Source organism: Symphodus melops (assembly GCF_947650265.1).
Source record: "Symphodus melops genome assembly, chromosome: 11".
Classification (NCBI taxonomy): Eukaryota; Metazoa; Chordata; class Actinopteri; order Labriformes; family Labridae; genus Symphodus; species Symphodus melops.
In genome coordinates this window covers 15,778,401-15,794,242 of record NC_136701.1, presented here as the reverse complement: position 1 = coordinate 15,794,242, position 15,842 = coordinate 15,778,401, and the positions used below count along the sequence as shown (strand labels likewise).

The window sequence follows — 15,842 nt, the reverse complement described above, 5'->3', positions numbered from 1 at the left end:
TGTGGTGTGATGTGATGCAGACAGATGTCAGGGTTTTTGAAACAGGCAGCCGAGGGCTCGACAGGAGCAGTTTCAGAACACTGTTCAACACAAATAACAGTTGATTTGCTGTAATTCAGATCCCCTTTTAGAGAAAACAACACGTCACCTTTTTGATAACCGTCAGAATGCTAAATGAAGTATTTTAAACATATTCAATGTTTCATATTGAGGTTAACATAGGATGAGGGAACATTAATACTTCATGTTTTGTTGCCTTTCTATTAAAACAAATATATCAATGGATTGTTTCCTCTTGTGCATGGGAAACAAAGAATAAATGAAGGGTTGAAGCAATTATGAATGTAGCCAGAAGAATTCTGGAGTATAGTTTGTGTATGTATGTATGTATCATGCCTATTAAGGAGCTTATGTGCATAGAGGTTAAATCGTCAAAGGCAGATTGAAATCAAATTCTGGTCAGCTTTTAAGTATTTTAAGGGATTTTTTTTTTTACTGTCTTCTACTGTGTGGTGACTTTTCAGTTCACCAAGGTTCACCAGTTAAACCAGTTCATACTCTAGTGCAAAACAGGCCAGGTGTGTGTATGGATGCAGGAAAAACTTGCGGATGACTTTTCACACCATATAACAAATGGTATGAAAAAGGATGCATGTGCGGTGAAAAGGTTGCACCTCAGGCATCCTTCAGATCAGGGACACAGACAGTGTGAGCTGAGATAGCTGCAGGTGAACATGGACACATGGTGGACATGGTACATCGAATGAATGTTTGTGTTAAAAAACTATTTCAACTTCTCTCCGTATTTTGGATTCCACGTAGCCATCTGCAAAAGGTTAACTAATTAACTTAATCTGATCTTTTTGTATTTGATCTTGAATGCATAAGACTTGATTAATCTCAATGAACTAATGTTTGTTTGCGCTTGTTGTGCATGAACACAGATTTGATCATGAACCTGTATTGAATTCAACCTATTCCACACACATTACAACTCTTTCCATAATGTTCCTGTCAAACCTGACTAAAGCTGTTAAAAAACAATTACTTAAAAAAAACAACAACTATGGCTTGAAGACCATAACCAAAACCAGATCTCAGGAAATAAAAAAAAGGAAAAGAAAAACTAAAAGCATTTTTATTCAGTGCGAGAGACGAATCACTTAACCACACAAACACACTTGAGTCATTCGTCCTGCAGACACCTCGTCACAGCTTGGTTTCTCTTTGTTTTCATTTCGGAACAAAAACACCATGTATTATATGATGCACGGAGAATAAACAAACAACTGCAATTGTTATATACAGTATGGGCTGATGTATTGCTAGAGGTGTGATCAAGTTTATGTTTCCAACACAGATGTCAAGATCTGACAAAGGAACCCGATTAACATGAACAAATACAGATTCGAAAACAGTTTAAATCACATTGGGTCTACGAAGCACAGTCTGGGCACTAACTCTTTTTTTTCCTAAAGCCTGTCCTGTAGATGAATAGGCAATTTAAAAAACACAGCAGTGGGTAGAGTTATCTTATTTATCATTGTGCCGATTAAGAGGCTGATTAGTTTATAGCCAGTTTGGTGCAGTGGAAAGCTGTTGCCGATGTATTTATTTGCAGTCCAAATGAAAAACCAAAAGGACACAGGAAATTATGATGCTGATATGGTTCTCGCTCTCTCTCTTTAAGCTGTCAGGCACACAGCAGTGATCGGAAGATTAGCGGACTTCCTTCTCTCCTCTTTAAGAGTGACATGCTGCCTATTTATTGGTTCTGCTGTGTAATGTTTCTGCTCATTAAGGAACATCTCCCCGTCTTTGTGTGTGTTGGAGTTTGTTTTTGTTTGCATAAAAGTGAGTGCATGTACATGGTCCTGCGCTGTATGTGCACATACTGCCTGTGCGCCATATGGAGCTCATCAATTCATGATAGCTATCTTATAATGTTGTATGCAGTGCTACTATTGTACAGTAGATTATTTGTGCTATTTTGTGTGTGTTTGTGTGTGTATATGTGGCAGGATTCCCACAGCTGTGATGTGAGCACAGTCATTTAACTGACCTGCCAATCAGCGTGTCAATTTATTCCTTATTATGTAAATGTGAGGTGACGTAGTGCTGCTGACGGTGGTGTGTTTGTGAGTCAGGCCCCCCCCCTGAGACTTCAGTTATTGATAAGGTATGAATAAATGAGGAGCTGCCACGCGGTTGAGATGGTGATAGGCATCCAACAAAGACAGCTGCACTCCTGGGACTGGTTGAGGGGATATAGAAAGTTGTTTGACAACTCCCTACACAACAGCCATGTTCGTTCATCAGCAGGCTTTACGTGTTATACAACAGTTGCACTCTCTATACTTCATTAAAATATAATCCAGCTCATGTTCTGTTCCTATAAGTGAAGAAAACATTTAGCTTCCTTGTTATGCAAGCAGGCATCAACATGCCATGTATTTAAGAACAACAAAAAATGAAATACATTTTTGTGGTGATGTTTAGGCATCTCAAGGTCCTTGGCTGGAGTCTTTAAAACACAAATATGGTTGTCAGTGTAAAACAGAAAAATAAATTTTCAAAGAGACATAAATAAAAAAGGGAATGTTTCACTTATCCAAGCCATGTTTTCTCCTCTTATGTAAAAGGTATAGGCTCTGAAAAGAGCCCTATTTCCTACAACCCTCAGTTTGATTGTGATGAAGTCAAAAAAAAAAAAAAATCCCAGTAACATAAAACTTATGTTAAACAATCTCAATGGCAATTGGTTGATTCATCACAGAAAACTTGAAGTGTTTTCATTGGCTTCCTCCTCCGCTTAATCAGGTCAGTTCAACAACAACCCTTTCTGCAGGTATGCTAAGCTTCAATGTTAAGTAAAGAAAGTGCAGTTCAAGGCATTCCAGTTACATGAATCCCACCTTCACGTTCTGTTGAGAGTTGTTTTAAAAGCTACAGTATATCAAAGAAGCCTTGAGAATAAAATAATTTGCATTATTGTGACTGGACTAAACCACTTAGTTCATTAACAGCAATGCTAACTGCAAGCATGTGAAACTTTATTCATTGAAAAAATTCACCAAAACAAATAACATAAAACGTTTCAATGACGTACAGGTTTTGCAGAATAAGAAACACAAACATTCACGATTGGTGTTTTATCAGACTTCTATATTAAGGTCCCCATATTCACCATTAACTAGTTGCTTATTAGCTTACTAGTTAGTAGCATACTAGCTGCTTATTAGTCATTATGAGGCGCTTATTATTACCTTATTCTACATGATGCTAACAAGTTAATAACTAACAATATATCCTATTAAGTACTGCTTTTTGGTAGTACACTAGGAAGTTGTATGTATTATGGCCCTTATGATGTAGTAGTACCACAAGAAAAGTTATTCTCCATTAATAACTGTCATTAAGCATAATGTATTGTCATAAAACAAAGCACACACGTCAGTAATGTCCAAATAAGTCCAAATATAAAATGTTACCAAAAAGTACTTTTTACTACAAAGCCCTGAGCATAACAACAGTTTGCATCTTTGTTTGGAGAAGAGTTTATTAACAGATACTTTATAGCACAGCTCTCTTTAGCGATTGGCCAGACTGCAGCATAAAGTTAAAGCATGCATTCCTTGAGAGAGGCTGCGTCCCACTGCACTGTGTCCTTTTGACCTCGTCCTACATTTTGATTGTCATGTTTGATTGGTTGCCTACCCACTCAAGCACCATCAGAGGCAAATTTGACAGAGAGAGAGAGAGAGAGAGAGCAGCCATTTTCCTGAGGGCGTATTGTTTGGCTCTGCTCCAATGGCTGAGAAGCAAATTTTACACACTGGCTTCAGATTGGTCAGATTAGCTGACGCCTGTCATTCAAGGGGGTTGTCAATCAAAAGCCAAAACTGGAACAAACAGAGCAATCAATAAATTGTCCGGGAAATCAACAATAATGTGGGATGACTTTGCACGTTCTGCTGAGAAATTGTTTGACCTTCGGCATGTGAGTTTACTTTAAGCCATTCCAGGAGCAATTTATATTCTCACCTGCATGTTCATTCAGTTAACCGAGCACTAAAACTCCTTCCGACTGATTGCCCTGAAAGATATTACATCACATTTCTATAAGCTTTACCTTGCTCTGTCAGAAAACAGATTAAGCAAGAGGACATTATCTGCCCACATGTTCTCCAAAAACTCTGCATTTGCTCTGTTTGTCCACGCGCATCCTCCTATTAACTGTCCCTCGCCTCAGGGAGAAGTGATGCCGTCTCCACCTTGAAATAACCTTCCACTATACTTGTTAATTATCACAGGGAATATCTAATTTACTTTCCCCAGATTTGTTTTCTCTATATTGTCACAGTTTTTTTCCACTATACTGTATGTGAGCAAGTCTGCCAACAGAGGCAAAAACCCTGTTTGCAGATATACATCATATAAATCAAGTGTCACTGCTTGTGCACACTCGGCTAAATTGAGTGGAAGGAAGTCCCAAGAATTGAGTTACACCACTATTAATCCAGTTAGAACTTTCCAGATCAGTGACTTTGTTCATTAAGAGCCTTCAAAGCCTTAAGTCTATTAGTTACAACATGTCAAATGAAGTCATTTAAAAACAGCTCTCAAGCCATGTTCTAATGAATCAACTTACTGGTTTTCTAAATGACTCCTAAGTAAGACTATCATTAAACAGACACAAGGGGGAATCTTCTTCCTGGGGTGGAAACGGCACAATTACAAACACACACACACACACACACACACACACACACACACACACACACACACACACACACACACACAAAACCGCTGTCAAGTCACACAAACAGCCTCCGAACACATCAGTGAGAGCGAGCAACAAAGCTAACCAACATTGGTGCATTCGACATTTTTATCACCAAATGTTTTTCTCTCCTTCATTTTTCTCTGGCGGTTTTTGAGACGTTGGAGGAGTTGGAAGACTTGTTTCCATGACAACAGAGCTTGTCAAACACACTCACAGTATATATGATTCCAAGCATTGAGGCACTTTTTTTGGTGAGGTCTTGTGTAACACCCAGTGGTGCTGCGTTCGCCCACCTCCACAAAATTAACTCATTTCCTGGCAAAAAAATAAAAAATAAAAAAATACCTGACAGATTGTCACCAATCTTAGCCATCCACCTTTCCATACCTGCCGTTATCCCTTCTATATTCTGCATCACACATCTCTAGATACGCATTAAAGCCTTCATCTTCCTCCCACCCATGTACATTTTAGTTATTTACTTCTTCCTCATGACAGATATCCCTTTGAGCGCTCATTCCTTCACTTCATCTAATGCCCAACGCTCTAAGTACAGAGGCAATGGATGTGAGGTGCTGTGCTCTTTTCTGCATCAGCACCTGCTAAAGCCATAAAAACACATGATTGCTGGCAAAGTCATTTTGCACTGGCTGTTTTCCAATGCAGAATGTTCATAGGCTGTGGCACTTTACTTTTATAGAGTCTACAAGACACTGTTCTCAAACCTATATATGACCTAAAATGTGGCACCAAACTGCTGCTTTCCGTCAAAGTGGAGTTTGGATGTAACTTACTTTGCAGCGCTTACAGTACTAACCTCCACTTCAAAATGTCTTTGTAATTGAGTGACGTCTTGGAGGGAGAAAGTTTAAGAAAGTGTACGATTTCAACATTGGATGTTGCATGTCTTTCTTTCAGAGTTCAGTGCCTTGCTCAAGGGAATATTGGCAGTGCTTAGGAAGTAATCAGACAGCTCTCCAGTTAGCAATTTCTAGATGTGGTCCTTGCCAGGACTTGAACCGTCAACCTCTGGTTCCCAACCCGAGTCCAAACATATCCTAACAGACTAGGCTACTGCCGCAACATTTCTTGTCTTTTTTTTTTTATTTGAAAGGGTCCGCGGTATAAGTAGTTTAATGGACTTCAAGTCGTCCATTATCAGGAGTAATGAACACTTTTCGAGGCAGCTGTTCTTCAAGTTTCAGTGTTGTCCAGAATTTTGGAAATTCTTGATGCTGGAGCTCTTGTCTGACATCATCTCTTACCCAATTTGGCTTCAGCAGATAGAAAATATGAAACAGAACAGAATGAACAGAACATTTTTTGTTACCCCTCCAGATTCTGATTTTGTTATGTGTGGGGGTGTTTTTGTCCTTGACAGAGCACAACTGACAAATATGGTCAGTGAACATTTGCAGCTATGAACATCTTGTGACATGTTCTTTTTTTTTTTTTTTAATAATGCTTCATGCTGTCACCCCTCCCCCACCCCCCAAAAAATGTCATTTAGCTAATAGAAATTAGCTGAGTGGAGCTGAAAGGGTTGGGGAATCTGGTATGAATATGTGACTAAGCATCACTTGATATTTTCATATCTCCTGCCGCCATGCATTCCCATAACAATATATCAACAAACCATTCAATGCCCTACTTAGCAAAGGGTGCAGTGCTAAACATGGTCATGTGTGGGTTTTTAAGCATCAAATATACACTGACTGTAGCATAAAAATACTTTACATTTCAGTGAATTGAAGTAGAGCAACCACTTTTCCTCTTCTTCCTTCCTTTGGACTTATATTTACCTCAAATTGGAATCAATAATTACTACTGTAAATTGTTTTTGTACTTTGAAGTTTTGCTCATGCCAGTTGTCATTACACTATGTGTCAGCGTGGTATAGTTGTTCATTTTCATTAATCCTGCATGTCTTTTGTATTATTCTTTTTCTTCTTCTTCAAACAAACGATCTATCGGGAACATCTGATAAAAAAGACGTACTGTGAAAGTCTTAGAAAAAAATAAATGAATGGATAAATTATACAGAATAAACAAGGTTGACCTATTTGCAGTAATAATGAACATAATACATGTTTGTGCATGCAGCTTGTGTACCTAACAGTGCAGGCCTTATAAATCTATCAGAGGTGTCTTCTTCAGTTATGGATAATGATCATTTACTTGGCTTTGACTAATGAGAACATAATCATCATCCTGCATGCATCACGTCACAGCACCCAGTCATCTATGCCAAAAGCATGTGAAAAGGAGAGTGGGAGGAACCAGTGATTCATCATGTATCACTTTATCAGGAGTGAGGAGGAAGAGTAAGAAGAATTTGTAATTCTGAGGGGAAACATTTCAGGACACATGCACTCAGTACCAGCGAAAGAGTCTCCCAGGGAAGAGATCAAAAGATTTAAAAAAAAAAAAAAAAAAAAAAGTGGAACTCATGGCTGCTTCTCTTGGTCATTTCTTAAGAAAATATCATATCATTCTTGCTAGTGCAAGTCCCAATTCTTTAAAATATGCCTCAGTCAGTCTTAATAAGACAGCATTTTACTGACTGCTTTTGTATATACAAGTTCTTTCTTTTAAAGGCAATTTCCTATAAATCACAAAGGCAGTGATCCAACGTGTCCTATTAAGTTACAGCACAAGCCACAGTGTTTGGCAGCTTAATGGGAGTTCTGATTTGTATGTCTAGATTTGAAAGGCAACCTAACAAGAACTGCATGAACAATAAGGTCGGAGATTTGTCGCATGGCCTGATGGTATATTTGTCAAAAGTACTGCAAAACAGAGCAACATTAAAGAGAAGAGAGACCTGGACGTTGTCAAAATATATTAAACATAAGATAAGAACATTACACTGGTGAAGAGGACAGTGACAAATAGATCCCTTTGAGCACAAACTGAAAGAGGCTTAGCTGTCAAGTTTTATTGAACAAGGACAAACATTGAGTTCTAGAAAAATAATGGAGTTGGATCAGATTTTTCCTGTAGTTTTTCCTTTCCATTCATATTACCTTTATTTTGTATGTTTTCATGGTCCATTTTGGTGCATTGCTAATACAGATGGCAGAATTCAAAGCTCCAGACATTTCATGCTGAGTAGATTATTGACATTAGCTCAACGAGAAAGATGTGGGATTATCATCATATGAGGCTTAAAAGAAAGCTGGCTTTGTTTTTTGAGGGCTGGATGCATGCACGGGTGCTCTGCTGATCATTTAAACATGGAAGTGGGTCTGTTTGTTGGAAGGCGTACATGTGTGCCTTCTAAACAAACATGTAGCACCACATGTGTGGGGGGAAGTCAACCTCTGCATATTTTAGCGTTCCTGCAAGAGCCAGCTGTTCATCAGCTCCTGTCAAGAAAAGCTCAGGCCGAATTTGTGTTTGCTGTTTGTTGCTTGGCCTGATGTTATTTGGTGTGTAAACATCTGCAATAGCCTGTTCTGTGATGAACACCGCATCATTAGATATGCTCTGACCCAGTTCTTCTCCCTCTCTGCACACTGTGTCTCCTTTCAGCTCTCAGCAGCTGCAGTTTAGAGATTTGGTTTTTCCTGGGGTTGACACACAGTCCTCAAAAAATGGGTTTCCTCATTCTCCTAATTTCATGCATTGACTGTACTAATGTACGTTTTTTATTAATTTTTTTATTTTGTGGTAACTGCTTCTGAATTATTGTGACAGAAATACAATTATGAATAGAGCATCAGTAGTTTTGAATTGCATTTTCGAGCTGCATCTTTGGGAAACAGTTCTCTTTTTGAGTGTATTAAAGACCATGATCTCCATATCTGGTGCAGTAGCTCAGTCCGTAGGGTCTTGGGTTGGGAACCAGAGGGTCGCGGACAAAAATATGGAAGTTGGTCCGGTAGCTGGAGAGGTGCCAGACCATTTCTCCGTGCCTTTGAGCAAGGCACGGAACCTCCTCCAGCTGGGGCGCCTCCAGTGGGGGCAGCCTCTGATATCTCTCCATTAATGCATGTCCACAAGTCCTGCTTGTGCATGGGTGTGATCCAGGCCTGTGTGTGTGAGAGAAGCATGTCTCTACAATCACAGTGAAAAACCAGAATTTCCCCTAGGGGACTAATAAAGCATAAAATTAAAAAAAATAAGGATAAATGTGATAGAGCTGCTTTCTAGTTTGATTTAAGAAGAAAAATGCCCAAGGTCCAGACATAATACCTACATTTTTTCATCTGCTATACAAGGTCTTTATTTAATACACGGTAGTAGTTGAATTATCTGCCACCCGATTAGAAATCACATTTCTGTCTTGTCCTTGTATCTTTCCGCAGGAGTGACCACTGTCCTGACCATGACCACACTCAGTATCAGCGCTAGGAACTCCCTCCCTAAAGTGGCCTACGCCACAGCTATGGATTGGTTCATCGCTGTCTGCTACGCCTTTGTCTTCTCAGCCCTCATCGAGTTTGCCACGGTCAACTATTTCACCAAGAGGGGCTACGCCTGGGACGGTAAAAGTGTGGTGCCAGAGAAGGTAATTTAAGATTTTAATTGTATAAGTAGTGATTCTGGTAGATGAGAATTTACAGCAGTTTCACACATCATGGTTTCCTACAAGAGGAAAGGGCACATGACTGCTTCATTAATGCCTCCAGCTTAATTACGAATAAAGGACAGGGAAAGGAAAGGCTGGACAAAAATACAAATGTACAAATTGTTTGAATTTATGGATCAAAGTCATTCAAAAGGACACTGAGCACTTAACATCTGAGAGAGAGAGAGAGACTGAGGCAAAGCTCGGAACATATTTGTTGTTGTTGCCAGCTCATCTCATTGAAAATGCAATTTGAGTAACATGACATGAACATTAATAGTTAAGTGTTCATCTTGTGCTTTCTGCTCCACTTGTCTCTCTCTGCTGCAGTTAGCAGGTGCACTCTCTGTTATTGCCCAGCTGTTTTTGAATTTAAAAGTCCCTTATATTAAGTTTTTCGACCATGATTCTAACTGTGAAACAGTCTGTGTAAGAATAATTGGCCAAATCTTCAAGGTGATATAAGCTACTATTACTACTAAAACCCTCACATCAGCAAGATTGAGAAATAAAATTAAAAAGGTCTCTAAAAGCGCTGACCTCTATCCTTTTAATTTTCCTCCAACAAACAAAACCAGCAAAAGAAGAAGAAGGAGTCCCTCCTGAAGAAGAACAACACCACAGCCTACCCAGCTGCCACTGCTACAGCATTCGCCCCCAATATTGCCAGGGACCCTGGATTGGCCACTATTGCCAAAAGCGCCCCACCCCCTCCAACTGAGCCCAAGGAGGAGCCAAAGCCCAAGCCTCCAGAGGCCAAGAAGACCTTTAACAGTGTGAGCAAGATAGACAGGATCGCCAGAATAGCCTTCCCATTGCTCTTTGGAACCTTTAACTTGGTCTACTGGGCAACCTACTTGAATAAGAAGCCCAAATTGCAGGGGATGAATCCACACTAATCCATGTTTAATTCCTTTTATTAAATTATAACTGTAATTTCTCTCTTTGTTTTATTTTCTTTCTTATTTCTCCTCAAAACAGGTATTATTATTTTCAGACAAACATGGTGTCCATGCTGGTTTGAACTCCCCAGTTGTTGCATTGCTTCTATGTTTACCTAAAGTTTGACTTTGAAAAAAACTTAATAGAGAAAAAAAAAAAGAAAGTTAAGGAAACTGATTTCTGAAAGGGTGTTGTTCAGGTCTCAGATGATGCTTCTAAGAAAATGCTACTATAAATATATAGCCAAGAGAATGCTATTCTACAACTGCACATGGCCCACACTTGTTTAGGGGCTTTTGTTTCTATGTTTGTTTTCCTTTGTTTCAACTTTCTTTAAAACATGGAATCACTGACACGGTAAAAGGCACTTGTGTATATGCATGGTCAGGGCATCCTATTATTTATGTTTATTTATTCAAAAATTCAAAGAAAGCTTGGTTCATTTGATATGAGCAGCAAGATGCTACACTAAGTCTCTGTCAACATGTCTTCAATTCTATGTAGGTGTTAGATTAATTATTTCATCCTTAAAAAATATGTTAGGGGTTTCTGCAATAGCAATAAAACATGTCTCAGTGGACACACCATTTATTTAGGATTAAAAAAAAATCTATCATCTCTGAGCTCAGCATTGAAAGTATTCTTGTTTTTTTTTTGTTTTCCACAGCGTTGTAAATATTACCAAGACTTAGAGATGTTAATATTATGTTGAAGCTTTGCAGAGTGTAACTAAAGGCTATGTTTATTGAGTAAACTCTATTTTATTTTATTTTTTGTTTATGTTACATTCTTTGAAAGTATAAACTGGTCTTATTCATGCTTAAGTGACTGTTTCTTGCCACGTTAGCATTCCATTCAAAAGCTGCTCTCACACTGAAGTTCAGATTATTCAGACGTGTGTCTGTGCACACACTGACGGCAACAACAGCAACAACGACAACATAATACAACAGTGAAAACTGAGATTGGCTAGCAATGAGTAAGAATGTAACAAAAAAAAATCATCTCAAATCCTGGAGTGCATTTTAAACATAGTTTGAAAACATTCATTATTTACATGTTTTGTTGTTTTTTTTATCAATGGTGGGGCCTCATTCGCCAAAAGCGCCATTTAAAGCAAAGTACGCTTAGCTTCGCTTAAAAAGGGGCGGGGCACAATGAGTCGGGGGAGAAGTGCCTTTTCCATTTTCAGAGTCGAAGCTTTGATTGGCTACTACTTTGCTGATTGATGGCGCGTATGTGTTTTTCCATCCCACTTTGTCCCCAAATCCTTAATTTACCATATTTCCCTTTTTTGTTTGTTTTTAGGTTAAAAAAAAATTTGAGACGTATAACACTCAGAAAGTACCAGCTACACTGCCTTCAGTATCACATGCCCGTTTGGACTCATTTGTTGCTGCTTGTCGGTGAGCAACAGCGAGAGACAGGGATAGAGACAGAACGAGACAAACAGAGAGAGACAGACAGAGTTGACAGAGTTGACTTGAAGGGGCACTGTAATCTTGCTTTAGCCGGCGCTGTGTTTCGCACAGAGGACTTGTCTTGTAGTTCTACGATAGTGATGAAGATGAATATATTTTTGTAGCATGATGTCAATCCCTCTTCCGAGATAAAAAAAAACAAAAAACAGAACCTAACGCAAATGTGAAAAGAATGCTTTTGTTTTGTCTTAAACATTGCTTGCTCTTTTTTTTTTTTCTTTGAACATATATACACACTTTCAAAGGAAATGCTTCTTCTCTGACGTGGCACGTTGAGGTTTCTGAACAGTCCATTTTAGATTACGTTAATGTAGCAATATTACTTAGCAAGGGCTTATCTTAGGACCTGAACCTGACACTCAGTTTGAGGGAAAATATCCATTGTAGCTTTACATTGAACCATCTCATCTCACTCGTGTTTTTTTGTGTGTGTACCAGGAGCTATTTAGACAAACAGTCATGACGTTGTGTGTCTATCCTGAGTTCCCGAAACCTTTGGCTCCTATTCCTCGACATTTCTTGCCAGAGAGTTGGGGGTGCATTGTATTGCATTATGAGTTGTGGGCGTGCTTCTTTTGAATATGTTTTACAGGGCACTGAACAGGCCAAAAGGCATGTAGGAACATTGCAGGATTCTCTGTGTTTGTGCACTGGGGTGAAAAGATCAAGTTAACCCCAGAGGCAAAATGAAAGGGAGATTGGAGGTTGTTGGTATTGTTATTATTTGCATTATCATTATGAACCTTTTCCCGTTATGGTGGATGCCTTTGCAAACATTTGCAAGTAGTCCACTGTACACAGCCACTTAATCTGCAGGTAGAGGGTCAAGGAACTGTATAGTTCAGGGTGAAGAGTTGTATAAAGATATTTGAATTCTAAACTATTGTATGTATGTTTATTATCATGAAGAAAAAACTCTATATACATATGTAAAATACATAAAGCATACAGTATTTGATTCTATTATTGAAGATATTAGCTAAGATGATGATGAATATTGTTTGTATTATCAACCTATTGTTATGCATTTTGCACATTTAGAAGAACAATTACATTACATTTATGTAGTCAGCTTCGTGCTATGCAAGGACAGCTTTGAACCACATCATTGACCTTCTCTCCCTGACCATTGTGTTTCAGATTTACTAGCTATTATAAAAAAAAAAAGACAAAGAAAAAAGCTTAGCTTTTATATCAGCTGCGCACACAATAGCGTTATTTTTTCCCCATTCCAACATGGCTATACAGGGTGTCATCAAAGAAAAACAGTGGATTAACACGTTTGTTTGCGCTTTGGATTTGTAGGTGGTTGAAGGGAAAATTGCTTTCATTGTTGATTGCACTATTTCTCCAGAGACATGCAATAAAGTGACGGAAAAAAAAGAAAACAAAGGAGCAAAAATTGTAACAAGATCACCTTGTTAACAACATTTCTGTTGTTACTTCTCGAACACTGTTCTTGAGCTTGTTTGTCATTACAAAGATGGAAGCTGGTGAAAATGTACTTTTTGCTAAATGGATCATTTTTGTTTCTGTTCTGCTATCTGAAGCTATATTACAGGGAGCACCAGCTAGTGTTGACTTTGAGGGGGGGGAAAGTGAATTTTGTACACATTTCTGTAGGGAATATCTTTGGTAAGACCCTATCTTGTACACAAAGCAGGATCAAACAAATGCTGTAGACCATTTGCAAATCTTTTTTAAAGCCAGGTTTGGTTTTGCTACATTTACTGCTCCGGAGAGAGAATGTGAAATATGAGGCACAGTGCAATCATGAGCTTCCAACTTTTACCTTCACAGTCATATGCAGAGCGATCATGTAAATATCACATTTGTAGGCACATCACTCATTTATTTCATGTTTAATGGAAGGTCCATTGCAGTTCTCAGCAGCACTTGCTTTCCAACATTGAGTCTTTTGTTATTCCTAGATACCTACTGGAGTTTTTTCTTGTATTTTTATCAAGCAAAATATGTTCTGATTTTCACTGAAATGTAAAAAAAAACAACAACTAATTTTCTAAAGCACAAAAGTTGATTAGACTACGAAAAATAGAGTGAGACTGTATACATATATGGACATACACACTTTCAGACAGACACACATACCCACACCCACAGCCACACACACACACACACACAGTACACAGGAATGTGTCGGTAGTTCCTTGATACTGACAAAGGGTTCTGATGGATGTAGATGAACTGGTGAACCTTCTGTAAATGTTTTTTCTTTCTTTTTGGTTATGATATGGCCCTGTAGAATCTGATTCTCTGCATTAGTCTTTAAATAAAAAGAAAACAAATGAAAGTTGTGGCTACACCTCTGTCCTTGTGCTCTGAGTCAACAAAACAGGAAAGAAGAGAGTATATACATTTAAAGTATAAGTATAAAAGCAAATAAGGTGGTGTTTTTCTAAAAATATGGGTCAAATTTATGAAATAAAAAGGTGAAAATCTGCATTTACACTTGTGTGGAAGAGGGTGCCAGATGGGAGAGAGAACCATGAAGGATTGGAGAGGACAAGAAGGCTTCAGCGCGGGGAAAATTTGACCATTGTATGATGTCATTGTGGAATGTCATCATTGCACAATCAAAGCTGATAATTGATGTTCTCCCCCTGCACGACCTGTTTCTCGGGCATGACCTGAGAGCTCACACCGTCTGAGTTAAATCGGAACTAAGCACTCGCAATTTTCAATAGAAAACTCCCAAAGACAGAGGTTGAAATCAGATCTTTGTGTATTTTACTTATCTCATATGCGTTGCTCAAATTCATGCCGCCAAAAACGCTCCCATTCTCACACACACAATCTAATGGCAACTAAATTACGAAAAATGTACCCTACAACTTAAGGTCTGTAGATATTTCCTGCCATTGTTTCTTTCATGATAGGAGCGGGAAGATAGATTTAACAGGCATGCCTGATGTTGCCATGGTTATCTTGACCCTGTTTGCAGACACAATTAAGCAAAAAAGTTCAGAAATTTGGCTCGCGGCTCTGCTCTCACTGTCCGGAAGTGCGCAGTCATACAACCAAAATATGAAACATGCCGGGAAAATCATCCAAACAGTCGGAAGTAGGTGATCGGTCTGTGATCCGATATAGGAGTATTTATATATATAGGAGTATTTTCTTTGAGGAAAGACAATGTTAACCCTGACGATGGAATTCTCTGAGTGGGCATTTTTTGACATTTCTCTTTTATGAGTAAAGTAAGTTTCATTTGGATTCCAATTATCCTTGAACTTTATCATAAACCTCCCGCTTCTTCTAGCACCATAAACACGTTACTCTTTGTATTTATCATCCACTACCTGAAATGTTGATGTTCGAAACTTTTATACTTCTAAAATGTATGAAATCTTGTCTCCTTATTATCAAACATGAGCATCCTTACATGCTAAACTTTGATGGTAAACATGTTGAAACTATCTGGTTGGGGCACGGATAGCCTCGCGATGTATGCCCACAGTACAGAGGCTAAGGTCCTCATCACAGTCCTATCCTGTCCTTTGTAATAAAGGCAAAAAGCACAAAAATATAACTTTAAAACGACCTGGTTGATAGCTCCATCTTTACTTGAATGTTAGGCTGCTTACATTAGCAGTTAAGATACACTGCTGTGTTAAAGTACAGCCTTACAGAGCAGCTGACACAATTGGAACGCTGCCTTAGCCACTGTGTTTACTTATACAATATAAAAGGTACAATTAATCTGACTTTTCCCAAACCCCATATTCTCAAGCCTTGAAGCATTTCTCCAAAATCCAACAGTCCTACAAATAAGTCACATCAGTTGCTGCATCTTAACCTGTTCTATAACTCTAACTGATTAAATTCGTACGGTTGTTCTCCTTCTACACTTTGAGGCCAAAACCATTGCAAGGTCTTTGTATGGCACGGTGATACTAGCACATTTCTGAGCATGAAAAGTTTATTAATCAATGCTTTGCACCAATATGACTAAATAAAGGTACGTTGCTGTGCTTTCCTGCCTCGTCACCAGAACACAAATATTTTGAATCACTGGAAAAGCCCCAAAGCTTAGTAGTTC

At 38.6% G+C, this 15,842-nt stretch overlaps 1 protein-coding gene across 7 annotated transcripts in view; it reads left to right on the top strand.

Moving 5' to 3' along the window:
- Positions 1 to 14,093, top strand: part of gabra1 (gamma-aminobutyric acid type A receptor subunit alpha1) — a 30,936-nt gene extending 16,843 nt beyond the window's left edge. For all 7 annotated transcript variants that reach the window (XM_079356665.1, XM_079356661.1, XM_079356662.1 and 4 more), the window contains exons 9-10: positions 9,097 to 9,299; positions 9,938 to 14,093. In XM_079356665.1, coding sequence (XP_079212791.1) covers positions 9,097 to 9,299; positions 9,938 to 10,258 — 524 coding nt within the window. In that variant the 3' untranslated portion in view covers positions 10,259 to 14,093. The remainder of the gene's footprint in view (positions 1 to 9,096; positions 9,300 to 9,937) is intronic.
- Positions 14,094 to 15,842: the final 1,749 nt, after the last annotated feature.